Below are 27,360 nucleotides of genomic sequence, written 5' to 3'. Positions count from 1 at the left end.
TAACTTTCCACTGGGTATGCATTGTTGTCAGTGTTGCACTTAGGTCAACAATGAAACCGGTGCACAAAATTTGTATATGGCGGCCCCTCCCTGTAACTGGCTAAAACTAGCTTCCTAAACTGTGTAGTGTTGTATTATAGCGGCAGTAGCACTATTCAGTATTGGAGAGGCCTCCCAATGGGGTCCAAAGTATGATGGATCTGGCTGATCTCTGCATGATTTTCAGTTCAAATTTTGTTTTCAATTTAAAGTACATTTAGTTATTGATATCAATGGCATGTTCAAATATCTCTAGAGGCAATTCCTATTTTAGCTGTAGTCCAAAACCAGTTTGAGGTACAATGTGAGATCAAGTGATGGTTCTTGTCCTTAAAACACTTGTTGTACATGAGTATAGTCAGAATACTTGAGCAATGTTTCCTTCCTGCCCTGCTTCCTGTCCTTCCATCCCTCCCCTCCTTCCCCTCCACCAGGTAGTCCTGTGAGTTGGAGCTGTTATAACAACATGCTGCTCATCCCCTGTACAGTTATTACTGTATAATCATTACTTTGCGTTTGTTTGGTGATTTTATTCTGCGGTGTCAGTTTGTGTTTCGGTAAGATCACTTACCGAAGCAAGTCAGCTTAGGGGGAAATTGTGGTTAAATGTGGTTAATCGTGTCCACACCCTGGTTGAGTTCACCAAATGCAATCTACTACTGTATCTCATATTCTAGATATGATAAATCACACAAATGTTTAAATGGTTCTACCACACGAACAGAAAAGTTGTGAATGTGGTTCTGGGTAACAATTATGTTTTTACACTGTAAAAATACTTATACAGTACATGTGAAAAATACCCGCAATCAGATGAAAAGATGACAGGGAAAGATGCATAATTACTGTTTGGTTCCTCTTGTTTTACTATACTTCCCTTTTTCTGTGCTGCAAACCCAAACTAGTTTGCATTTTGTACAGACACTCATTTGGTTATATACATCAGAGGTACCAAACCAGGCTATTCCAACATTCAAATATAAGCAAAAACTGAAAGATAGTGAGTAGCTTAGAGTCTAGTGGAGTCCACTGTATGGTGGAGTATAGTTAGGTCAGGTTTGGTTAATTTTAGTCAGATCAAGTAAAACATCTCTTGAGGTAAACACAAGGGACAGTAAATCAACAGCGATGTCTGAAGACCTGTACGCCAAGCCAGACCTGACCAAGAAGGCCAAGGTTGATCGAGATGAGATGGAGGAGAGGATAGTGGACATCTATGTCAGCGCAGACAGCCTGGCATTATATGACAACCTACAGATGCAAGGAACTACACCACCAGCAGTACAGGACACTGCAGAAGACCGACACCCAGGTACTCCACATACTATCTCATACAATAGATGGGCCTCAGATTATTTTTGTAAAAAGGAAAGGTGGTAGGTTAATTATCTGTTTGTGAAAGTTCTTCAAGTACTTTGTATTATATTCACATTTTGCAGTGCAACTTGTCCACACCCGTAGCCTATATCTATGAAAATAATCCATGAAAAGGTTTTTTTTTTTTTAATTAAGTTAAGGCACTTTTATAATAACTACGATATTTTTGATAAATATAAAATACATTACATATAAAACCATTTGTTTGAGGCACCCACAGAGACAGACAGATGCTCACTGGGCATTACCTGTGGTTAATGCAGATAAGATAGAATCAGTGGAAGAAACACAACTTTGTAGGCGTAGAGCTTTTTCAAAATCTGGAATCTTACCTGTTTGGGGGAAATTTGAGGTAAACATTGGAATCTATGGAAACTTTGGGAACATATACTGTTACTCCGCTACGAGAACATAGCAGAGGCATGTATCCCTCCGCTGTGTTCTTGTCTATCAATAAAAATAATATTTGGTAAAATGCCATTCTAAAAAATATGACCAAACGTCAATTGAAAATCAGTAGCAGGATCTGTTGTTGAATCTGTTCACCAACGTGTTAAATGTCAGTTTTCAGTCTATTTTCATGGCTCATTCAAATGAATGGGAAGTAAAAATCCAAACACTACAAACTCGGCCAGCTGCATCCGATCTTGGTGATTAGTTTATAGTCTGATTTTCATGGCGGTCAAGTGCTGAATAACCCCCATGTTAAAATTAAGTGGAATATTGCTTTAAGACAGAATCCTGTGTAGTGCTGCAATCCATTGTAAGTCGGAAGTCGATAGTTCCGAGTTGGTATTGCCGACTTCCGATCTAGATGCGTTCCAGTGCGTCTGCTCAGGGAAAAATGGACGCAACAGCGAAAGGGTACCTTTTGCGTCGTTATGGTGACGCCAAGGGATTTGACAGAGTCAACATAGGATGAGTTGGAGTTGGGAATGAGAACGGGTCGGCCACCAATGCTGATGATGGTCTTGCCCTACTGAGGATGGGTGGCTCGCCGCAGGCATGTGCTTGAAGAAATTAATTCAAAATTTTTATAGGAAGCCTGGCAGCTGCTTTCTGAAGCAACTGCAAACATCAGAGAGCTTTATGGATCATACAAGAAATCTAAGCATGAATTAGCATTTGTAGGTCCTTAGTGGGTAAAAATGATTTAACTTTGGGGATATTTCTCAATGGAAAAAAACATGACTGTGTTAGACTGCTCACTTACGTCTAAAAACATAAGTTAGAGTCAAAAAATCCTCAAGGTTTCTACCATAAGGTTTTAAATATGAGGATAGATTGCCCAGGTCCTTCTGAAGCAGACATCCAGCACCTGATATTAGTGAGGCACTGACTGAGAGATAGGCTACAATGCTGGCAATGCCATATGGTTTCACAGACAGATTCAACTGTGTGCCATCAGTATTTCAATGGCAAGAGACATCATATTTCTGGATTATACAATTGAGGGGAAGCATATACAAACTAAAGAGAAGTGGACCCCAAATTGAACTTGGGGCGCACCACAAGTAACCTTTGCACAAGAGGAAGAGAAACTACTTAAACTAATGGAGAAGGTTTGATATGACAGATAAAATCTAAACCAGTCCAGCGCAGACCCAGTGACAACGACACAATTTCATGGACAGCCTAGTAAAATACTGTAGTCTACGGTGTCAAAAGCTGCACTGAGATCCAGAAGAACTAGGACCACACAATTACCCATGTCTGCTGTTAATTATAGATTGTTTGCCACTTTGAAACTGCAGTCTCTGTACTGCGAAGTGATTTAAAGCTAGATTGAAACATCTCAAAATTGATATTGTCAGTCAAATACGATAAACTGAGAGTAGACTGAAACAGAATGAAAATAGAATAGAATAAAATAAAAAAAAATTAAAAAAAATTAAAAAACTTAGATAAAAACAGCAGCTTTGACATGGGTCTATAGTTATTCGGGACAGAGGGATCTAGACAAGGTTTTTTGAGGAGTGGTTGGACTACAGCATGCTTGAACAAGAGGGAAAAATACCAGAGGCCAATGAACGATTGCTGATGAAAGGAAGCATGGACCAACTATGACAAAGACCTCTTTATGAAACGTCAAAGCATAGAATAACATCAAGCACACATGTAGTGGACTACATATGGGAAACCGTCTCTGTATATTGAGATTTGTTCAAAACAGTTTACAAAAAAGGTGGACAGTTCTTGGTTAGGAAGAATAATCTGATTCCTAATACTCTCTTAGCCTTATTTTAAAAAAAGGACAAAAACTCACATTTCTCAGATGAAGCTTCAACCAGAGAAGAATACTATACTGATAAATGTCCCTGAATTAGGAGACTAATATGTTCAAAGGGTGAGAAGTTGTTAAAAGTAATGTGACTGGCTGTTGCTGTAAGTTACTGCTATTCCCCCACCGTCTCCAGTTAGCATCGGGTGGCTTTGTGTAGTGGGACAGCATCGTTTTGATTCAGGCGTGACTCTGATCACAAAAGAGGTCTAGCTTATTTGAAACAATGAAATCGTGGCAAATAAAAGATTTGTTAGACAGAGATCTAACATGCAGTAAACCAAAATTGCCATGAAGTGGAGTGCGGGCAGAAAGAGAAATCGGTTTGAGAGAAATGTGAATTAAGTTCTTGGTATTATGACATTTCCTGTTAAATGCATTGCAGTTTTGCTTTGAAGGCCTATTGTTGATGATTCGAGGAATGCTAAAAACAGAGCTGAAAGGTTTGTCCGGGTCAGGAATGTGCTAAAATTGTCCACAAACGGTAATCCAAAAGAGGTGCAGAGGCCTTTAGTCAGGGGTGGAACTGGCAAATGTGGCTGAACTTTACAACACCATAGCAGAGAGAGGGTCAGGTTTAGGGTTAGGTTTAGGTTTAGGGTTAAGGTAAGGAACATCTACTGGTAAAGTGTTACTGTGTTGTTGTAAATATTAGTTTATTGCAGCAATATAAAATTAAGCCGTGTAAGCTACAGTAATTAATTGCTAGAACGACATTACCAAAGAATATAGTGCTCAAAAATTGTACATATATTACAGGCAACTGCCACCAAAAGGGAATAGCAAAGTGACGGGGAAAAGTTGCAGTTACTTCCTTCTGCATTTAAATATCCTGTTGCAAAACAGATGTTTGGCTGAGAGTCAGCTGCAGGATCCAAGATTCAAATATGTTAAGTTATGTTGTTGACTTAATTTCATTGTCCATGTGCAATATTTTGTTTCTGGATAAGCTACAATATAGCATGCCATGAACTGAAAAATGTGTCTCCTTAAACTTTTCTTAAGGAGTTAGATATTTGATCCATAATTTGTATTATTTTAGGTATTTTATATGTCATATGTAGATGAGCACATGTGTGGACAGCTGTCTCAATAGGCTGGAATGAACAGAATGATATGCACCTTGTTATTTCCATATCTTTGCTAAGATTTCTGTGAAGTTTTTTTGCCATTACTTACAAAGAGAACTTAACTTTAGAGAAACAACATCTCACCATTACTGGACAAGACCTTCAAATTACCTTGTTGTTACTATAATAAATTTATATTGGTACACAGTCTTTACACTGTTTCTTTCAGCACTGTACAGTATGTTGAGGTAGATGCTATGTTTTCACAGACAACATAAGATCAGAAAAGAAGAGATCCTGCAGAGCTGCTGCAGTGTGTCTGGGTCTGCTGTGTCTTCTCCTACTGGCTGGGATCATTGGTCTGGTGGTCCAACGTACGTTTTCCTCATTTCATCCAGTGATGACTGACTGTTATATATTGCTTGAGAACAGCAATCAGAATCTGTAAATCTGCACCTTATGTAATGTGTCTTCCTGCTTTATAAAAGGCATCTGTGTTAGATTTATGAACATTACAGCTAATGACAACTAAAATAAATAATTTGTCACAATATTTGTTTATCCACGGTTAACAGGCTTTAAAGACAAAACCAAGTGGGATGTGAAGAGAAACCAGCTATTGGCTAACTATAACAGCCTTACCACAGAGAGAGAGAACCTGAACAACAGTTACAACAATGTCACTGAAGAAAGAGACCAATGTAAGATGATCAGCCACAACCTGACTGAAGAGAGAGGCCAGTTACTGACCAATCACAAGAGTTTTGTAAATAAAGTTTGCAACCACCTCATGCTGATGGAAAACGGAACGAGTCTTCTGGACAAACTTATGGGTCAGTGAGATATTTTGTCCATGATGATTATCAAGTTATTAATAGTTTCAGTGTAGGCCTAATTAATATGATTTAGGAAAAAAATTGCTGCATATCTGTTTTGGAAACCTGATTGCGCAATATTTAAAAAAACACAAATCATTACATCCTCTAAAATGTCACTTGTTTTCAAGTAAAAGGCTCAAGGCAAAAGTTTCAACATTAGCAGTTGAGTCAATAGCAGATTTTGCTTTCATGCCATCATTCTGTCAGAGTAGGTGTCACATTTTTCAAATGTTGGCTCATTTTGGAATGAAACTCTTCATCAATTCAAATACCTTGTGAATATGATTCCCCTGATAGTGAAGCAAAAAATTGATTGAGCAGGATTGATCAACTATTATGTCAAAGTGAGTAAGGGCCTGTGTTTAAAAAGCAGTTATTTCAAAAATCAATTTTGATTTTTTTTATTTATTTATTTGTGCACTGTGTGTCGGACTACTGTTTTGCTCTATTTATGTCTTATTGAGAGATGTCATGGTGTGTTATAGAACAAATAATAGGTTGTCCTGAAGGCTGGCAAAGATTTGGCTGCAGTTGTTACTACATATCCACTGAGGAGAAGAACTGGGACCAGAGCAGACAGGACTGTCAGAGAAGAGGAGCGAACCTGGTGATCATCAACAGCACAGATAAACAGGTGATTGGGAGGGGAATCATAGCTCAAATAATCAAGGTCTGTACCCACATAATCATTCATGCCTGAAACCAAGTCTGTCTTCATCCTCTGTAAACAGAAATTCATCATTGACATGAGCAAGTGGGGATACATTTTGTCAGTTATTTTGGATTTAATAGAATGCCTCTTGATTTCAAATGCAGAACTTTGTCCAACGTTTCACCAATAAAAAGAGAGTTTGGATTGGTCTGACTGAGAAAAAAAACTTCTGGACTTGGGTAGATGGCACCACACTGACCTTACCAGAGTAAGAGATTTCACTATTTCCAGAAAGATTTTAAAAATACCAATGCCTCAGCAATAGTATAATCATTTCATAATAGTTTTTATATGTTAGCAATGGTAATAGTCTCAATATGAAGGACAGCCGTTTCTTCCTGCACTACCAGTATTGGTGACCTGGATGCAGACTGGAAAACTTGATTTGTGATGAGGTCTTACAAGCTGACTGTGACACTCTATTTCATAGGTTCTGGGCAAACAACGAGCCTAATGGTCAAGATGAAGACTGTGTGGAATACTACCCTGGGCTGAAAGGCTGGAACGACTTACCTTGTGATTCAAATAAACTTTTCCTTTGTGAGAAGTTCTTTCAGACAGTGACATTTAGAGCAGGCAGGGTTTAGTTGTAGTCAGGAATGCTGTTTGAATGTGTTTGCTGTGCTGTGAATGAAACCATAGATTATTTCTTGCAGTGATCGCTTCACTGCTCTAATTTACTGATCTCATTTGGATAAAAAATTTTTGCAACTGTCTTCTAATTTAAGAAGCTCACAGCTCTAAGAGTTGTGATGTGGCCTCTTCTCCTGAAACTTAATTCATAATACTTCCAATAAATAATTGTTCAATTTTACAGGGATTTGATGAATGGGGGACGAAGAGGTCTTAGTGCTTAGAACATGAGTTGTACAGTTTTTGTTTTTTTTGAGTAACTAGGTCATTAGCAAGCTAATGGCCAACAGAAGCGAACTAATGAACGAAAAAAAGTTTTCTGTTTTTTCATTCTTTACTTTTTGTCTTGTTGCCTGAATTTGAGCCCTTCTCTTAAATACTTGTTTTAGAATTGCCTGAAATGGTTGCTGATTTCTTGGGCAGTCATGTTCCCCAACCTATATCAAACATCTAAAAAATAAATGATGAAAGTGCAACCAGCTCAACCATAACACCTATGGAAAATATCACAGGAGCTGTTCTTTACTGACCAAGGTGAATGCTTTCCCATTTTTTCTCCTAAGATAGTCATCATATGCTGATTTTGCAACCATGGCGATGTCCTCTGACATGTGACAGTATCTGATGCCCATGCCATGTGACTTGTTATTCACAAACTGTTCATTCATTTATTATTTAGTTTGTTCAGTGTTATCGTTGCTTAAAAAGGCTTGATATCCATGAAAAATAACTATATAAAAAAAAATCTGTCATCCCATGGCTTAAGGATTTCAGCTACAGGAATGGCTTAAATGGAGGTTTTAGTGTCATGTTCTAAATGCTGCTTCGGGTCTTTATACCCTACCAACAAGCAATTCTGGGGCACTGAAGCACTGCTCCCTGACGCCTTTGTTTGTGCGACAGCAATGTTTTTGCAACAGGCGGGTTTATTTCAGTTCATACATTTGACCTCATATACTGTACATCAAGCAAGCAGATTCCAGATGCTTTAGAGGCAGGACAAGGAAGTGGCCCAAAAAAGGGGAACAGGAGTGTGAGAAGAGCAGTGGTGTATCCAACAAGAGTGTTCATCAACAGCAGATAATCTCATAGTCTTTGATCCCATGAGACTGAAAAATAAATATGAGATCTAAATAAAGATATAGCAAAAATGAAACGAACTGCTGCCCATCCTCAGGTTGTGATGAATGAAATGAGTGTTTTGTGCACTTGTTGAACTCTGGAGAAATCATGCCACTTTAAGACTGCTAAACTCCCTTTACTTCACTTAAGCTGAGAACACTGAGATAAACTGACAGACAATGACACCCACTTTCTCTATGACTCATGATGGTGTTGGATACAGCAACAGAAAGTGACACTGACTGCCCCTGTATGTTTCATTGTGTATGCATATCTCAAGCTAATTCCTGGATTCACCGTCCCTATTCATTTTTGGCTCTCCGGGCTTTAGGTAAGGCTTCTTTATTTATTTTATTATCTAAAAAAGGTAAAAAAAAATACAGAGCATTTTAAATTATTTTACTATGCAATAGCCACTAAAATAAAAGCTTTTATAAGAACCAAAAGTTCAGGATCAGTGTGTTGATAATAAAAATACGATGTGGGACTTTCAGCTGGTTTTTGGGTGGGGCAGCCTCACCAGAGCCAACCTCTTGCCCGCTGCTTGGATTTCTTCACATCATTCTCTAAACTATTTGTTACACAGGTTTTTGAATTAGGATTCACATTTCAAGGTGATCCAACAAGCAGTGATGGCTAAGAGGCTGATCAATTCGCCAATGATGTCCATGGATATTGATGACAGTTTTAAAGAATACAGGCCGACAAGAGCTGAGCAACTTTCAGGTATAAATATCTGCATTGCTAAACACACAAACACAAATGGAGACATATACAGAATTTTCATATGAGGGGTTATACTGCCTACTGTAAGTATGCTTTGGTTTGTTTTTGTTGACTTTCATGGTTTAGGGTATCTGTTTAGAGAGAGACCTCTAAGAGCTGCTGCAGTGTGTCTGGGCCTGCTGTGTCTTCTCCTACTGGCTGTAATCATAGGCCTGGCAGCACGCTGTGAGTTGGACAGTACTTTTTCAATAACTTGTCCAGATCTCTTAGTGGTGCCATCAATACTAGGATGTGCTTTACTAAATGGTGTATAATACATTATGCATTTGTCATTTTGCAGGTTCCCGAGGAGAGGGAAACCAACAAATAAGTTACAGTGCTATGACCCAAGAGAGAGAGAAACAATACCACAACCTGACCAGAGAGAGAGACCAGTTACAGACCAGCTACAACGACCTGACCCGAGAGAAAGACCAGTTACAGACCAGCTACAACGACCTGACCCGAGAGAAAGACCAGTTACAGACCAGTAACAACGACCTTACCCGAGAGAAAGACCAGTTACAGACCAGTAACAACAACCTGACCAGAGAGAGAGACCAGTTACAGACCAGTTACAACGACCTGACCAGAGAGAGAGACCAGTTACAGACCAGTAACAACGACCTTACCCGAGAGAAAGACCAGTTACAGACCAGTAACAACGACCTGACCAGAGAGAGAGACCAGTTACAGACCAGTTACAACGACCTGACCAGAGAGAGAGACCAGTTACAGACCAGCTACAACGACCTGACCCGAGAGAAAGACCAGTTACAGACCAGTAACAACGACCTGACCAGAGAGAGAGACCAGTTACAGACCAGTTACAACGACCTGACCAGAGAGAGAGACCAGTTACAGACCAGTTACAACGACCTGACCAGAGAGAGAGACCAGTTACAGACCAGTTACAACGACCTGACCAGAGAGAGAGACCAGTTACAGACCAGTTACAACGACCTGACCAGAGAGAGAGACCAGTTACAGACCAGTTACAACGACCTGACCAGAGAGAGAGACCAGTTACAGACCAGTAACAATGACCTTACCCGAGAGAAAGACCAGTTACAGACCAGTAACAACAACCTGACTAAAGAGAGGGACCAGTTGAGAGAGACTATCTCACATTGCCAGTCGAAAGACAGAGACCAGCTACAGACCACATGCAACAACGTGACTCAAGAGAGACACCAGCTGCAAGAGGAGGTCGAAAGGCTGAAAGAGAAGATAAAAGGCACGAATAATAGAAAAAATATGGGTAACACTTTATAATAACCATCATTAATAAATGGTAAATTGATAGTTAATTAAACTTTAGTTAATAGTTATTTTACTGTTAACAAACAATGAAATGATCATTAATAATGTTTACTAATTATTAGTAATGCTATAATTTATGTTATTTTATCATTAGTTTGTGTAATATAAAATAATTTAAATTATATATTGTATCATAGCTGATAAGAGACGGTAAAAAGGGTAAAAAGCTATGATACAATATATAATTTATAAACAAATTATTTTGTATTACACAAACGAATGATAAAATAACATAAATTATAGCATTACTAATAATTAGTAAACATTATTAATGATCATTTCATTGTTTGTTAACAGTAAAATAACTATTAGGCCTAACTAAAGTTTAATTAACTATCAATTTACCATTTATTAATGATGGTTATTATAAAGTGTTACCAAAATATGTTTTACTGTATCAACAAAATGCTTCTTGGGGGTTTTTGGATGCAATTGTAACCAGCTGAACTCAAATCCAAATCTGCATTATATTGGAATGCTCTGGGTCATATTATACTTAAATGCATATTAAACCTCGTGAAACGTTCACACCTGTGTTTTCTAGAGCTGACCACGCAAAGATGCCTGCAGGAATGGAGAGAGTTTGACGGCAGCTGTTACTTCCCCTCTACAGACAGTAAAACCTGGAACGAGAGCAGGCAGGACTGTCAGAGCAGAGGAGCTGACCTGGTGATCGTCAACAGCAGAAAGGAACAGGTGAGGGAGGGGGTGGAAAGATTCAGACTAAAGATTAAAGTTAGATGTTCTATAGAGGTTATATGTGGATTGGAGATGCATTTCATTTACAGCTTGTGGCTAAATGCGTCTCCGTTTAGCTGATTTGATCGTCAGTGCATCTTGGGTGCATTCACACCTGGATTTGATGCGTTTTTCACTACCAGATTACAGTCCGATCACACGTTAAAGGCAGGTTAAAGCCACCACAGTGTCTGTCACACTCTATCCTGTTCAGTAAAGCAGAAAGTCCATAGAAATATTCTTTATAAAAGAGGATGTGAGAGAGAGACAGTGGCTACGTTTGCATGTAGGCTACAGAATATTCTGTTCGTAACCTGTTTTTTTTTTTTACGTTGACGCATGTAAACTTCAGAACTTACAATAAATTATGAAATATGAAATAACCTGCTTAGGATGCCTGGCTTATACAGTTTTAAACAAAGCAGATTCAGTCCTCTTTAAGTTTGACCAAAAAGTGGGCCAGCTGAAAAGGCACTGATTTGTTTTACCTGAGCTCCAGTGTAGTGATCTCACGTCATCTGTGTATGGCAGGCACAGAGGATCAAGACAGCATTAGGTGCTTCCTCATATCCCGTAATCACCATTGTAGCCCTCTGCATATCCTTGGCACGAACCGCACGCCACACAGGTCTCCTTGGGTTTGAGGTGGTCACACAGCCATTTCTTTTCAATCCTGTCAATTTAGACAGAATAACGCACATGGTATGGTGTGGTCAGTTTCACAGCTGGCCATTTCATGCCCAATTAGCGTGTGTAAACATTCTACTCTAACTAGCAAAATTCTATTTCATATCGACCAAATTAAACAAAAGAAACTCTGCTAAAAGAAGTACAGCATAGAGAAATGTTTCACATATATTCCGACATCATTCGCCACAAACAAACTGCGTTTAGAACAACTTATTAACACTTTTATAAGCATAAATGGAGCTGAGCTAATGAAACTAACGTACATACGTTACCATCTCTGCTGCCATCCTGTGACAAAGCGACAGGATTCTGCAGCGCGCGAGACCTCATGACTTGACCACGACCTTCGCTACTAAACGATGCCAGGTTTTATATTATTTATTTATTTATTTAAAAGGGACAATGCGCAGTTCAAACATAAATGTCACCATTTGATGCACTTTACCAGATTATAGCTGCAAGATAATTCGCATCTGTAGTCCCTTGGCAGGTCAAAGCAAAGAAACAGCACAATAACAAACAGTACAGCGTAAAAACAACATACAAAGTTATACAAAAAAGAACACACACACAAAATACAAAACTACATAAAAAGTACATCACAAATGTATGCTTGTCAAAAAAAAAAGCAAGTCATGAAGACCATAAAATAGAATATCAAAATGAGTACAGAGCTAAATTGTAAACATTTTTTTAACATGTTTCTTAAAGTTCAAATTTGGATCCAGTATCACGCCAAGATATTTAAAATCAGTGACTATGTAAATCCTTTCACCTTTGATGAGAATATGGTTTTAGAGAAAAACATACCTTTTGTCTTTGAATATAGAAACACATTTTAATACTGTATTTTTATCCCTGCTACACAATGATATATTAAACATAACCAGTTATGCTAATTAGGACAATAATTCACAAGCAAATAACATATTAGCAAATATTTCTATGTCAATATACTGTTCTTCACATAACACAATATGAACTCTGTACCTTAAAGTATTAAGGAGTTATAGTATTGTTCTTGAGTTAACTGTGTTCACCAGAGTGTGTCCACACAGACAGACATATAGACACCATCTTGACAACATGACATCCTGCCTACCATAGAGGGACAGGAAAGGTGTGACAGTTCTATCTGTATGTGGGAATGTTTTGTTCACTATTTTATTCAAGGCAACCATGTTACTCAATCGCAGGTTGAGTAACATGGCTGTATCAAAGGTCTAACTGGAACAAAAATAGGCAGTTACTCTGTGCATGTAAACATAGCCACTGTCTGTGTGCCTCATCGACTGCCTAAAGTCTTTTCTCTGTGTTATTTTTCAACCTCAGTCATTTCTCAAGGGCTTGCACGACCGAACGTGGCTTGGTCTGTCTGACTGGCACACAGAAGGGGTGTGGAAGTGGGTGGATGGATCCAATATGACCGACGGGTAAGAAACTGATGTAGAATGGGACCATCCTGTGACCCAAAATGAAGACACTTTAGAATGGTGGTGTCTTTGTGTTTCTACACAGCTGGAGATAAATGTAGTGTAATGTGTTGGATGAGCCAGTGTAAAGGAACAGCCCTGCTTTAGACACCCAAAATGTAACTATTTGCCCATTCAACAGAATCTGCCCACTCGAATTAGTTTTTTCCCTTTTCTTTCAGTAATTCTGAGGCTAGTAGGGAAGAGGATTAGGGCCACATGTGAAACATTTATTTAAATTCTGAGATTAAAGTCAGAATTCTGAAATTAAAGTCAGAATTCCCAGAAAAAAGTCAGAATTCTGAGAATAAAGTCAGAATTGGTTCCCCTCCTGTATGACGCAAAGTGACTTTCTCACTGAAGTGGGTGCCTTACAGGTACATAATTCTGACTTTAATCTCAGAATTCTAACTTTTTTCTGAGAATTCTGACTTTAATCTAAAAAAATTCTGACTTTAATCGTTCTGACTTGAATCTCAGAAATTCCGAGTTTTTTTGGCATTCATGTTCAGGATGTCTGTGGTGTGGAGATGGCTGAAGTGTTCCACTTGGTTGATCCTATCCTGCAAAATGAAGCTACGCGGTTCCTTGCCTAAAGTACAATTTTCCAAAGTTTTTTTTTTCTGACTTTAATCTCAGAATTTTTTAATCTCAGGAGTTTTTTCTCCACCTACAATGGCCCTAATACGCCGTCATACCCCTTTGGCTGACATATGAATGGGAAGAATTTGGACTCAAAAATTTTAAGGAAGTTTAGGATTGAAATTCAATTAAAAAGCCAAAATATCAGTGTTGTCCTTACCCCTCTGTATCTCAAATAGGTTCTGGGCACCGGGTGAGCCTAATGACAGTGGAGGAGAAGACTGTGCAGAGTTGGTAAGAAGACTGGACGCATGGAATGATCTGCCTTGTTCTGAAAAACGGGATTGGATTTGTGAGCAGGTCATTAAGTTATGATCTGAAATCACATCCTATTTTGCTGCTCCTCTAAAAGCAGGAGCACGTATAGAGTTTTATACCTACAATGAAAGCTATATGACTGATTTTTCCATGGCACATTGTCTTTAGAAAAAAAACCTCTTAGCTTGGGAGAATATTTTTGTTTTGAATATAATACTGTCTCTCTTTAGTAAATAGAGTCTATAAGTTGTTTTTGTCGAGCTTACAATTGTTAAGACTCCATCTGCATTAATATGTAGTAGTTTGAGATAAGTGTGGAATTTTTTATTTCCTATACAGCAGAGCTAAAGCAGCCTTGTATTATTTGCATGTTTTCCCTTCATAAATAAATGTTCTCAGAAATCTAACCTCGGCCATGTGTTTGTCTTGCTTGATTATGAATAGTTGATTCTTGACTAAAACATGGTCAAGACGGAGCTTTACAGTGCCAATGTAATTTTTGACTAATTGACCAAAAAGGAATGAATTTAAAGAAAATCTTACTGAAACGGTAATCTCTGATATACTATAGATGAGACTTTAAACAACAAGAAACACCATTATGAGATAAGAAAAGGTGCAATTTGAAATTTATTTGATACATTTATTTAAAATTTTCTTGAAGAATTTGACTTGCAAATGGGAAATAAGCTCTGTTTTGAACTTCCATAAACATTGATAACTCACCATGCGAGCAAAACAAACAAAACTTTTACGTCCTCTTCTGTGGTGGAAGGTGAGCTAACCAGTGAAGTGGCCTGGGCCCCTTTAGGTGTTTCAGCCTGCCTTCGTCCACTTCCCCTTGGCACTTCCCCTCAGGAACCCCCCCCGCTGCCACCTGAAGTGCCCTCTCCATCACTCCGACCACTCAAGGGAACTTTCTGAGGTCGACCCTTCAAGGGAGCGAGTCAGCAACTAGGGCTGAATCTCTCTGAATTTGCCAACGTTTTGTGTTTCCTCCTCACTCTGCACTCGGATGCATTGACAGCCTGTTTTAGGGTGCCGGTTCATTTCATTTTTCATATCAAGAGATCCCTCCTTGTTGATTATCCTCGGGTGCTGAGCGGTTTCTCAGCTCTGTTTCAGTACTCGTTTTATCGTGCCCTCTTCCCCTTGGCACCCTTGGCAACCCATGGGAACTTTCGGAGATCAGCCTAAGGATTACTTCTTATGAAATGAACTCATCTGCAATATTTCATCAGTCATTGTTCTGTGTTATTTTTATTATTATTTATAATCATTTATTATTAGGCCTGCTTAAGGGCAATGTGTTCCGTTTCTCGGACCCCGGCTCCTGCTCTGTAAGTGACGTATGATGCTACGTATTACCAAGTACCAAGGGAGAGTCAAGGAGGGCCTATTAAATGACTAATGATGAAATGGGGCTCTGGTGTGGTGTTTTGCTGGAATAAAAACCTGAAGACTCTCGGCCCATTCTTCTATTATGTTCTATTACCTTCAAAATAATATGTTTTAGGTTCCTCTTTAATATTAACAATAATAATATCTGAAAGGGTGTGGTTTTCTCTGCTGCCACACGAGGGCGCTGTCAATTCTGCCAGCACATAAACGCCACTCTTTGACTCGTCGGCAGACATACGACAAGTCTCGCGAGATCCAGAAGTCCCACTTTCTTCAAGTCCAGCATGGCTGCGCTGTACGAGGGGTACACGTTGTGCGGACTTGTACAAGCTCAAAATCCGTCAGATTCGGGAATTCAGGGGATTGAAGCGGAGAGAGACAGCGACCATGTCGTCGTCACCGACTGCACCAGATCTGTCACGCTGTACAAGGTAACGGCAACGTTTGTCTCGAGCAGGCTCTGCTAGCCTCAGCCAGCTGATGCGACCTGCTCAACTCGTGTGTTGGGAGCCTGGGCTCTCAAAAACAACAGTGACAGGGTTGGGGTTATAGCTACGGAACAGATGAGATAGCTAGCTAACTTCGTGTCTAGACTCCGAAAAGATGTCAGCTTTCTCCTTGCATAGAAAAAAAAAACGTGGCGAGAAACCCACCCAGCAGCCCTTTGCGGGAAATGTAAACAGAAAGAACGCATGGTTAGCTGCAGCACCGGGAGGTTCCGTTCTTTCTTGTAAGAAGAAAACGTCACGCCAGACTCTATTTAAAAAAACAGACCAAATGTTGCTTTGCTTATCGGCAAACGCTACACTCATCGTAAAACATGACTTGAGACCTTTTTCGAATCGTTAGGTTCCTCTGGTAAATTCGGCATACATAGTTCTCCACACAAAGCTTGTATTCCAGTACAATTTATATTTTCAGAACTGGTTGCTTGTTATTCTCACAGTCTTCTTTCAACAAACTACAACAACACAAAGGGCAGTAGTTACTATTATATCAATGAATCTATTTGTGGTGGGTTGGTGCAAATGAGTGGGAAACACTCATTGTTTAAGAGCTTGTGAGAGTGCTGTTTCAGTGTCCTTTACAGTTCTCCAAGAGCGCTTTCTTAGGGAAAAGCTGATGAAGTGATTTTATTAACTGGGTCTCCCTCACTCTGACAGGTTTCAGACCAGAAGCCACTGGGCAGCTGGACGGTGAAACAAGGACAGACTCTGACCTGTTCAGCTGTTTACAACTCACAGACCAAGGAGTATGTGGCAGTCTCAGACAACAAGGTAGAATTTTCCAGCTATTCTTGTGGTGGTAAGGTGGCGACCAGACTGCGGAAGCACTAGTGCATACTGTGCCTCTGTTTTCTATGGTCTTTGAACATAAACACACCTCACTATCATTTGCTTTATTGTTATTTATTTTGGTAGCTCCTTGTATGTCTGACATGTTGGAAATGTCAGGCTCATTCTGCCAAGAAATAATCAACTTTTTTCTTTCTTTTTTTTCATTTATTTATTTTTTATTTAGGTGATCAGAGTTTGGAAGGAGGATGACGTACTCTTAGACAAGGCCTTCAAAGCAACTGTAAGTGTGAACATGCCTGGTGCTCAGCTGTCCACCTTCTCTTAGGGTGCCTTCACACCAAGCATTTACTCCATTCGCAAGCCCATTATACTGAGCTGAAGTTCCTGGTTCGCTTGTGATCAAGCAGTGTGAACCTTAAGGAGCCAAATACAAAAATTCAACAAAGTTTTTCACTATGGTTCAGACCAAAGAGAACACCTTAAGTCAGTATGCGTGGTATGTCTCTTTTTCCATCTTGTGTCTCTTGTTTGACCGTGCTCCTCAGGAAAAAAAAAGTGAAAGGACCAAAATCATCTCTGTGACTGGATAGTTCTGTCCGGTGTGCATGCAAACACTTTAGCATACAGTATGCATACAGTAATCATAGACAACTAGCATTATCCTAAAAGTGAGAAAATGAGAACATGTACCAGCTCTAAGTCTGGATGGTTAGTTAACAAAAAAGAAAGCACTCTCTGGAACTACTTTCAAGAAGATCTCTGTTCCCACGAGACTTGTTTTGTTTACCCGCCCATTCATTGTTTTCTGCTCGACACAGTCTCATTCGTTCTCATCTCCTCTCCAGGTGTCGTCAGATGTGTGGCGGGTGCACTCTGTCCCAGGAGGGGAGCCGGTGGTGTTGTTCCAGAGAGGAGCGGTCCGACTCCTGGACTCCCTCCTCTCTGCTCCCCAGCAGCCCATAGAGGAGGTCCTGGCACAAGAGGAGGCCATCAGGTCAGTGTCACCACCGTCACTTATGACCCCTGTAAACCAAAGGCCTTAAGACTAGTACCCTTTTCACACCAGACTAGTGACCCGGGAAGTCTGTGAGTTGCGCTGGATCTGGATCAGCATATCATAATATTTCTGGATTGTGTTTGGGAACCGGTTTGTCCTTGCTGTGCTGCGGTCTGGCCTGTCGTCTCTTGCAGCGTGTTGATTCCCCCTTGTTGTCCATAGGTGGAGCACCAACATTGTGGCAGAGGCCCAGCAGTTTGTCATCTTCACGACAGAACAGGTACGATCCTTTTCATCGTTTGGCTTTTTGAATGGCGACATAAAAACTGAGACTTAATCTCCACATAACATCAATTTCTACTCGCTTACATCACCACACTGCCAAGCGGTGGGCAAACAACACTTGATTGTAAGCCAACGATTAGCGTCGAGTGCACTCTGCTGTATTTATAGAAGCTGCATGCGAGCGCTCTGAATTTTATGACCGTTTTACCGATAACTGATCTCGTCTGTCCTTGTGTTCTCCGAGGACGCGCGAATCGACTTTGAGTTGTTGGTGTTTCTAAATGGCTGTCTGTGTCTTGTCCCACAGAAAGGGGAGCATTTCCTCTACCTGCAGAGACTGAACCCCAACACCCTGCAGAGGTACAGGCTGGAGAGAGAGGAGCCTGGCCTCTCCCCGCTCAGCTTCTCCGCCTCCTACAGGGATAAACACTTCAGCCTGCTGTATCTCTGTAAGACTGGATTTCCTCCTCCTGTGTTTTTAATGACGGTGTGGGACAGCAGGGGCCAGTTTCACAGACTTAGATTTAAGGCCCCATGAAGAGGGACTTGGGGCTCAGTGGATGACATGTGGCGCTGATGATAAAAAAAAAAAAAAGGCAATGAGGATGGGGGTTATCCAAGCTGAACAGTGCATCAACGCTTCCCTTCCTTTTCTAATGCTTCCTTCCTCCTCTCCCTCATCACTTTTCCGCCACCCAGATCCCAATGGTCGTGTATACCAGAGTGTGGTGCCCGTGCGGGGCCCGGGGGCCGAGGAGGGGGCCCAGGCGCTCCCTCTGCCCCGCGGCCTGCTGCTGGCGCTGCCGGTCGGGGAGGGCCTGCTGGGGGCGGCCTGGGCGCTGGCCCTGGACGAGGCCCACGTGGCCGTGGTGGGGGTCCCACACCCCTCCGCCGGAGCTGGGAAAGGTAAACGCCGTTTCACTACACTCCCCTAAATGATGATCTCACATATTCTGCTCCTACCTGCTCCTCCTACCTGGGTCAGAAATCTATTTCACTTCAGTGACCTCTGATTTCAAAGGGACTTACATGCACAGAAGAGACAGAACAACTTCTCTCATGTAAAAGCGAGTTTATTTACACTATAACGCACACCGATTATATGATGGGATTATGGCAAGAATAACACATTTTTTGGTCGGTATAGGAATAGCATAATCCAAGGTATTGACAAGGTTCTTACAGGGAGTTAAGTTGATTTAGGAGTATATAAAGTGACCAGTGACTGAACCAATTTAAATATGAGGAAGAAAAAAGATTAGGATTTCCTAAAGGGAAAATACCCGGAGGTAATGCTTTTGTATGGGTTAACAGGATAATGTAATTGGATAATATAATTGTATGGGATAATTATGACAGTCATTTTATTTTAAGAAGACCTTGGAACAATAATCTTGGAATCATAATATATGCTAGACAGTACCTCTATGGCAGTCTCCCATCCTTCTGGGACCGTTGGATACTCTCGGTGAGCAAGAATTCGTGGAAGCAGGTTTTAGTGCAGATCTAGGACAAGCCACACCGCACACTAGCGTGATTTGAGCTGCTTTTGGCGATCCACAGATCCAGGCAACGCCGGCCACACTGGAGTTTGTTGGACTTGGTTGCTAGGCAACTACAGCACGTGGTGGGGCGAGTTCACAGTCACAAATCATCAGCTTTGACAGGAGGGAGAGAAACGGAGCGCTTGGCTCCGAGTCAGAGTCTCTTTTGCTGATTGGCACCGGCCTCTTCCATTAGATGATCTCCTTATTGAATTTGGACATATTTTGTATCTTCTGAACAGATGTGATTTTGTGAGTAGTTTCCCTAAAACCATCTTAATTTATACTGTCAAAAGACACCAAGAATGGCATACTATCTACTCAAAACCATAGTAAAATGAACATGCAAAACGCATCCAATTACGCAATTCATATTACAAACAGGGTTTTCGGAATCCTTTAAGGAGAATCTGGAGGGAACCGTCTCTGTTTTTACAGCCTGCCACTCCTGCAGGAGGGGAGAGGGTCCATTCCGGAATGCTTCTGATCTCACCCATATGAAGTGGGAATGTTCACTCCAGAAAAAGTGGCTGCTAATCCTAGGAGATGTCTTATCAGTGTGTCTTTCCGGTTTATTACCTTGCTCACTCTCCTCTCTCACTCATACATCTTGCATCTGTTTTTTTTCTTTTTTTATGGCATAGAGGTGAGGGGGTCAGGCTGTTTGAAGCAGGAGAAAGGCGAGCCAGTCCTCCTTATGCTACAATAAAATAGCTTTCATATGGTCTAGACATTACCGACCTCATTTCAATCAGTGACTACAAGTATTCCACTGCATCCCCCAAACCAATCATCCAGTTGCTCATGATCTAAAGTGTAGGTCCGCTTCACAAACATGCCCTTACAAGCAATAACAAACGATAGATTTGGTATTCAGACTTGTATTTGTGACATGTGGGCCTCGTTTTGAGAACAAATGCATTAGAGCGATGACGGGGAGCAATGTGACTCCAATATCTGATGCGAATGTGGTTCCTGAATGGTCCTCTGTCCTTGATTTCTCAGACTTCCTCTGCATCTGGAATACCAATTTCCAGACGCTCCAGGCGGGCAAAGAGATGGCGGGCAAAATCTATGGACAGGTAGGAAAACTTTCATGGATTAATTGGGAACACTTGTTAGTCGGCAGCACATACATGGCGTTTGCTGCTGGGAGGATGACCGGGCTGCACGTTGTTTAATGCGAACTGATTGCCGAGTTAGAGAATGTTCCTCATCATGTTTGTCTGGGTAAAAGTAGGCTTGAAGCACCCCCCCCCCAAAGTTCCCTGTCCTTCCAGCTGCTGGGTGCTGATGAAGGACTGTATGACTTTGGTAGAGCATCGCCTCTGCTCTCCACCGTGACCGGGCTCACCGTCCCTCCTCACAACTTTACAGCAGTTTACACTCTTAAAACACACACACACACACACACACACACACACACACGCACACACAGTGAAAGGACCGGCACTCTTTTCTCATGACATGTAGCAGTTTACATGCCACCAATTGGCACTGTATTACATTTTCCAGCATCTTATTACATTAACAGGTTTTTATGTTGCAGTTACTACACTATCAGTTGCTATATAGCATCTTTTTAAGGAAAGATTGTGTGGCGCACTTGGTTACATGAATGATAGTTTTACCCTTTATGAATGCTTTCTATGGCTCAAGTACTCTTATCTATGTGAACTCCCTGCGAATCACTTACTCCCTCCTTGGCTTTGAGTGTTTTCAGGGGTTGACTCCTATGCTAAATTATGTTTTCCACTTTACCGTGTACAGTATTAATTCCTGTTTGTATTCATTTCCATTTCTCCTTGGTTTAGCTGTGGAGTTATTCTAGCAAGTTATTCATTCCGCATGGGAAAGCCCTGTCTGTTATCCCGTACGAGTGCCCCAAGTCTTCCCTGGCCTCTGCCCTGGGAAAACTGAGGCAGGCCAGGACTGAAGGTGAGATGACACAATGTCATAATAATAATAAGTAAGGTTCAATAAAATCACTATAACCCTGATGAAAATGGTTTACTTGTTAAAACATTGGCTTAAATTTGGCTTTGGCTGTCTTTTTTTGCTGTTTCAAGACAATCGTACAAAAGATTATATACATATGAGACAAAAACTTTTGATAGAAGGAAAACTGATTTAGCAGAAGTAATGAACACTGCTATAACATATTATATACAGTCGAGTATATTGTAGTCTGCTATTCTCATTAATGCTACATCAGTATTTTTAATGTTCATTTCAACATGACAAGCTCTTGTGTTCAGTCAATTAGAGAAGATTGCAACATATTGTTCTATCTTCACCAGAGTCCAGAGCTCCAGCGTCTGTACCGTCTTGGAACAGCATTCTGCATGGAGAGAAAGCCCAGCCGTCTAGAACCGTGGAGACCAGGAAGACCGTAAGTCACTTTGTCCTCACCCCTATATACTAGTTGCTAGGGGCTTTGTGACGCAACTGTATGCCAATTAACGCAAGTCCACCAGAGTTAAAACCAGCCCAACACAATACATGCATAAACAATCAACAAAACATGAAACACGTTTATAGTGCTATGTGGGTTTGAATGCAAATAATGCCCGTGTCAACTGTATCATCTCAGTTCACTAAACTTGAATGACTGTGAGCCTTAATGTGATTCTTCCCTCTTTTCATGCAGAGAACAACCCGTAAGAGCCAATCAGCACCTAGTTTGACAGTTGACCAAGTTCTGGAGCTCATCAAGGTAAAAATAAGGTTATTGGTTTTTAGCGCACTTTGGTCCGTTATTGAGGTGCATTATGGTTATTATTATTCCTTGAAGCCACCTTGTCCAGCCTCCTATCCTTTTCCCCATTTGAAGACAGAATGTGATATAACCTGGAAATAATATCTTAACCCTTTAGACAGAATATTGAATCTCCATGCTTTGACACGCCAAGTTCTACCAGGATATAACTGACAAGATAAATATGTCCATTTCCTTCCCGCAGACAGCACCAGTGGAGGAGGTCCAGAGGGAGGTGGAGGGGCTCCTCTCCAGAGCAGATATCCAGGAGCTGCAGCCCTCGGTGGGGCAGCTGGCCTCCAGCCTGGTGTCCCGGAGCGTGGCCGAACCAGCCTTCTACACCCCGAGCACCCTGGCACAGCTGGTGCACACCCAGTGCCTCTGCCACAGGTCAGTAAGGCAGGGCAGCAGTGGACTAAGTTGTTTCATTGTGGAAGCACAGTAAGAATGAAAATTGTAAGGACAGGTCCTACACAGTACTTCTGTTTAATTTGACAGTACTACTGTGTTGGATCCTGCTTGGAATGCCATGTCCGTAATCCTGTTCAAAATCATGCTTTGGTTGCTTACTATAGACTATAAAGGGGAATGAATTGAACCATGAAAAAGCCTTTATTCTTGCTGTTGAATGTGACCCTTGACCTGTGTGGCCCCCCGCAGTGTGTGTCCCGACCTGCTGCTGTTGGCCCTGGAGAGGAAGGATTACTTCTTGTGTCAGCTCTGCTTGCAGCTCTTCCCCGACGTCCCTGAAGCCATCACCTGTGCCTGCCTCAAGACCTTCATCAGGTACAATCATAAGTCATGTTAATAGAAACCCAGGCCACTGTTCTTCCTTTTTCTTTCAACATGATTTTGATGTCAGCAACTCCTCCAACGGTCTTGAACCCGGCAGTGTTCCACGCTGACATACTTTGAGTAATTCAGTTTCAGGAATCTGCCCCATCTCACTGATCAGAATCCAAACAGACAAGTGGATACATGCTGCAGATGAAAGTCAAGTCGTTGAATGTACTGCTGAGTGCACAGTTGAGTGCCCCTGTTTCCCAGACACTGGCAGATTGTCAGCCGCACTGGAATTTAAAGGCTAATTTAGCAGATGGTGATGCTCTATTACTGGCATCAATGTTTACATGATACAGTCTGCTACTGGATGATTAGTTCTACCCAGCTGAAAATCAATTGGACTGTTAACCCCTGATATGCTTGAGAAAATCACAAGCAACTTGAATTTTCAGTCAGTTTGGGGCCGGTGAGGATATTCCAGTTGAGGTGTTTATATGAGGTGATTGAAATAAGAATAAATGAGTCCTATAAGCAGATTGTTAGACTGCATGCAACTGTCATCGCTAGCTGGGTTTCCATGCAGCCTAATATTCCATGAATAATAGCCAAATCAGAATAAAAATGCCACATGTAATCGCCTCAAATGGATTAGACTGGCCCATTCCCTGTGACATTTCAATGTGAAAGTGGTGATAATTCGTTCCGTAGAAGAAGATCAACGACTGACAACCATGTAAAAACGTACACTGCCAACTTTCCGCACGTTTGTCCACTTAGAGGAAGTGACGTCCGAGGAAATCATTTGATAAAATATTGTGGATGTAACCACCGTTATAAGAGATAATCCTTTACAACAGCTGAACTTCTCACTAAGTGACTACGTTTCGGAGCGGTGTAATAATCGGATTACTACTCTTACTTAAAGTGAAACCTCCATGTCTTTGCTCCCTCCCTCCCGCAGTGTCCCCGATGGCGACGCGGAGATGGTGAGCCTGGAGCCCGACAGCATCTCCTTCATGGAAACCCTAGTCGCCGGGGGGCGCGGCCAGGGCGGCCTGCAGAACGGCTTCAGCCCCGCCCCCTTCGAGGAGGACAGCTCGGACGCCCTCGGCGGAGGCGGAGCTCCCGCTAAGACCAGAGCGGAGGACCAGGAGAAGACTTCGACCCAGCCAGGACTGACCTGTCCAGTGGGACTACATAAGGCCGTACTACTGTATCCTCTCAATGCAATCACAAAAAAAACAATATATTCAAAAAAGTATATTAGAATAAGAGATAAAAACGTGAAAGTATGAGGTCTTAACTGTACTTGCACAGCAATGAGGTCCTGCAGACGGCGTACAGCGACACCTTCCTCCTTCCACATCTAAAAGACCTCTCCTCTCAGCAAGTTATTGTGAGTTGCAGCTTAAGTTTACTCATTGATATACATGTGCCTGCCTGTGTTCACTATTGTTTATTTTGTTTTCCCTAAAATAATAGCGGTCAGGTTCATGTCCTGATTTGTACCAATACAGTGGATACCATCCCCATAGTGGATTTTTACAACAGAATTACAAGAAATTTTAAGTCCTTGGTTTTTAACTGTATGACTCAGATCTGGTGTCTTTTCCCCACATTAAACCAGCAATGAAAATGATCAGATCACGTTCATTTCAGGTTAATAATCTGATGATCAGTTCTTCTGTAAAGTTCTGTAAATCCAGCTGTCGGTTTCAAAAAGCTGAGGTTACATTGTTCATTTTCTCTCCCATCCAATCAGCTTTTCCTCCAGTACCTGCAGTTCCTCTATCTGAAATATTCCCAAGATGCCTCCACACAGATGCACGGACTGAGATCGCCAACTCTGACTCAGGTCTGTACCCACACCTAAACTAGAACATCGGCTGTCATTTCAACACTACTATTATCATCCAATCGCACCAGGATGCATTGAGTGACAAGTCTGGAGGCAAAACGGTTGTATTTTGCTCATATTGCTCTCAGATTTTCAAAACCAGATAGGTGGAAGATGTCTGAGAAAAAGACATTTTCTGATTTTCCTTTTGATTTTCATTCATGTTGACTATAGAAGCAATGCATGATCAGGAACGCACAAGACAACAGAAAACAAAAGGGGAAATGCAGTAAATCAGGAATCCCAATTTGAAATTAATGAAATTCCTAATTTTGTGTTTCTTTTTTGTTTTCTATCATAGATCATGGATTGGGTGTGCTTGTTGCTGGACGGCCATTTCACAGTGCTGGTGATGACTCCAGAGGCCAAAGGCTTACTGCTGAACCTCCACAGCTTTGTAAAGTCTCAGGTAACGGTCTTCCTTTTGGCCCTCTCAGTAGCTGGCTATATATTGTTGACATAGGCCTTCAGTGCAATCCGTCCATAAATAGACCACATCCAGATTGCACACAGACCACTGTATCAATACACTGGCATTTTGGACTACACTACCATCCCACACAACTGCCACTGACACTCACAATCAATGTTATCGACCCTTACAACCACCAAGTAAGCAAAAACAATTCTCCAAGTTGCTGTTACATCCAAAGACATCAGTCCTACCATTTACATTTTAAAGAGTAACTAAACCCCAAAGCCAAATCTGTGTAAAGCCTGACATCTAATGGTAAAAAGCATGCTACTGAAATGGCCATCTGCTATTGGCTGATCTTTGTTGCCAGGTGATTTCACCTTCTATAGAGTGCAACTGGTGGTGACATGTATGTAAAGAGATGTTATCACTTAAATAGACTGCCTTTAAGTAACACTGTTATTACCATGGGGGAAAGAATGGAGAGGGAAAAAAGAAACCTGCGATGAACCTTGTTTTTGAGTTTCCTTGTTTCGTCTCCAGGTGAGGCTGTTCTCCGAGCTGGGGAAGATCGAGGGCAGCCTGCAAGAACTCCATAAGATGAAGGTGAAGCGGGACATCGGACAATACTCCATCGAAGTCATTGAGCTGTTTTAGAATAATATGTACAGATAGCTTTTAATAAAACGTTCAGCAATCTCCTCCCCTTCCCACATTTCACCTGTCGTGGTTTCAAGGTTGTGTGTGTCCCACTTTGTGTTATGTACTTTTTGGTATTGATGAATTGCAGATCCCCCTTGTACCATGTTTTAACCTCACCTGTGCTACCAAGGAGCATTTTATCAATATCAGACAATATGGATTTCACAGTAAATGAACAGCCCGCTTATGTGTCAAAGTGGTTAATAATGGGTGCGAAAAAATAAGTGCAAATGCCATGTAATACACAATAGTAAAGTATTCTTGGTTTGACACTAGAAGCTTAACTGTGAGATTGAGCGGCTGGTAATTTTGTATGCGTGTCATACATCAACTGTGTGAATATCTGTAAATCTGCCAGCTGCATGAGTTTGTAGTACGTTTTCTACTGGAAACATTTTGTGTTGCATACAAATCTATGACTGCAAAAATTCTGAATCCATGTGTGACACAGTATTTTTATTAAAAAATACCATCATATGCAAAGTTGTTTGTTGTCTTGAATGTATATTACAATGGTAATATCATAATACTAAAGATTGTTACTAGGTTCCTCTTATGAACAGTTTTAAAGGTGTGCTTTCACTTGCTGCTGGTGTTTTCATTGAGACTCGATTGTGTTTTTACAGAGCAGAGAGTTCTGATCCTCGTTTCTGATTGGCTGAGTGACGTTATTAATTAGCTACTGGGACACACCTGTGACCGCCGCTAACCGAAAATTACCACAATACCGGTAGCAAAAATTATTTTTTACAGCACATTTTGACTTATGTGGTGGGTTGGCAAATGGGGGAATTATATAAAGAATAAAGGAACAAGAAGACATGTAGACATAAATGGAAAGGAAATTGAAGAGTTAGCAATATCCCGGAATGAAATTGGCAACATCTAACGGACTCCGTGGTTTCGACCGGCTCAGAAACACGTTGTAAAAAATGTAGCTAATGTTGGAGAACTAGATTAGTTCGGCGGAAGAATAAGGTTTCTTTTTTTTTAATTAAAAGTAAGGTTTGTTTAACATTAGAGCCAATATCTTTTACAATAAGCTACTAGATGCAGTGTTGTGCTCTATGTCGTGCATCTCTGCTGTTGTGAAATAATTGCTTAAATTATCTAGCTGTCGGTGTATATTACCATCATGTCGCCATTCATAAGCCATATTTTACTAGTCAGTGTACTACAGCAATGAGAGAAAACAATTCGTTGTCGGCAGGATTCGAACCTGCGCGGGGAGACCCCAATGGATTTCTAGTCCATCGCCTTAACCACTCGGCCACGACAAC

General features: G+C 41.1%; 2 protein-coding genes and 1 non-coding gene across 5 annotated transcripts; 2 read left to right on the top strand and 1 right to left on the bottom strand.

Moving 5' to 3' along the window:
* The first annotated feature begins 986 nt into the window (after positions 1-986).
* Positions 987-14,373, top strand: LOC139652013 (CD209 antigen-like). 3 transcript variants are annotated; one of them, XM_071528936.1, is made up of 12 exons: positions 987-1,351; positions 5,037-5,141; positions 5,343-5,600; positions 6,131-6,279; positions 6,462-6,565; positions 6,788-8,443; positions 8,699-8,838; positions 8,965-9,063; positions 9,179-10,114; positions 10,814-10,896; positions 12,961-13,061; positions 13,922-14,373. In XM_071528936.1, the coding sequence occupies exons 7-12, from the start codon at positions 8,745-8,747 to the stop codon at positions 14,055-14,057; spliced, it is 1,449 nt and encodes a 482-aa protein (XP_071385037.1). In that variant the 5' UTR covers positions 987-1,351; positions 5,037-5,141; positions 5,343-5,600; positions 6,131-6,279; positions 6,462-6,565; positions 6,788-8,443; positions 8,699-8,744; the 3' UTR covers positions 14,058-14,373. The 3 variants fall into 3 exon arrangements, with proteins under 3 accessions (XP_071385037.1, XP_071385035.1, XP_071385036.1); XM_071528934.1 differs by having other exon boundaries at positions 989-1,351; positions 10,745-10,896; XM_071528935.1 differs by having other exon boundaries at positions 989-1,351; positions 6,788-8,838; positions 10,745-10,896.
* Positions 14,374-15,685: 1,312 nt separating this feature from the next.
* Positions 15,686-26,563, top strand: LOC139652014 (nucleolar protein 11-like). Its single transcript, XM_071528937.1, has 18 exons — positions 15,686-15,832; positions 16,565-16,678; positions 16,923-16,979; positions 17,545-17,693; positions 17,919-17,976; positions 18,289-18,430; positions 18,681-18,887; positions 20,531-20,607; positions 21,340-21,463; positions 21,826-21,917; positions 22,176-22,241; positions 22,489-22,673; positions 22,944-23,069; positions 24,028-24,279; positions 24,384-24,462; positions 24,829-24,921; positions 25,265-25,372; positions 25,922-26,563. Exons 1-18 carry the CDS (start codon positions 15,686-15,688, stop codon positions 26,033-26,035), a joined length of 2,190 nt encoding a protein of 729 aa, XP_071385038.1. The 3' UTR covers positions 26,036-26,563.
* A 715-nt stretch (positions 26,564-27,278) lies between these two features.
* On the bottom strand, positions 27,279-27,360 carry trnas-aga (transfer RNA serine (anticodon AGA)). The gene has a single exon. It is a non-coding gene; the product is annotated as a tRNA-Ser (tRNA).

The sequence above is a fragment of the Centroberyx affinis genome, unplaced genomic scaffold, assembly GCF_046629955.1.
Source record: "Centroberyx affinis isolate AG114_WGS23_722 - 3 ecotype Tasmania unplaced genomic scaffold, CSIRO-AGI_Caff_v1 ptg001740l_1, whole genome shotgun sequence".
Taxonomy (NCBI): domain Eukaryota; kingdom Metazoa; phylum Chordata; class Actinopteri; order Beryciformes; family Berycidae; genus Centroberyx; species Centroberyx affinis.
This window is presented reverse-complemented; position numbering and strand designations above follow the sequence as displayed.

Coding starts and splice junctions, on each gene's coding strand:
- LOC139652013 (XM_071528934.1), top strand. CDS start 8,745: ATGGCTAAGAGGCTGATCAATTCGCCAATGATGTCCATGGATATTGAT. Junction 8,839..8,964: donor AAGAGCTGAGCAACTTTCAG/GTATAAATATCT, acceptor TTCATGGTTTAG/GGTATCTGTTTAGAGAGAGA. Junction 9,064..9,178: donor CATAGGCCTGGCAGCACGCT/GTGAGTTGGACA, acceptor GTCATTTTGCAG/GTTCCCGAGGAGAGGGAAAC.
- LOC139652014 (XM_071528937.1), top strand. CDS start 15,686: ATGGCTGCGCTGTACGAGGGGTACACGTTGTGCGGACTTGTACAAGCT. Junction 17,694..17,918: donor GCACAAGAGGAGGCCATCAG/GTCAGTGTCACC, acceptor TGTTGTCCATAG/GTGGAGCACCAACATTGTGG. Junction 25,373..25,921: donor ACAGCTTTGTAAAGTCTCAG/GTAACGGTCTTC, acceptor TTTCGTCTCCAG/GTGAGGCTGTTCTCCGAGCT.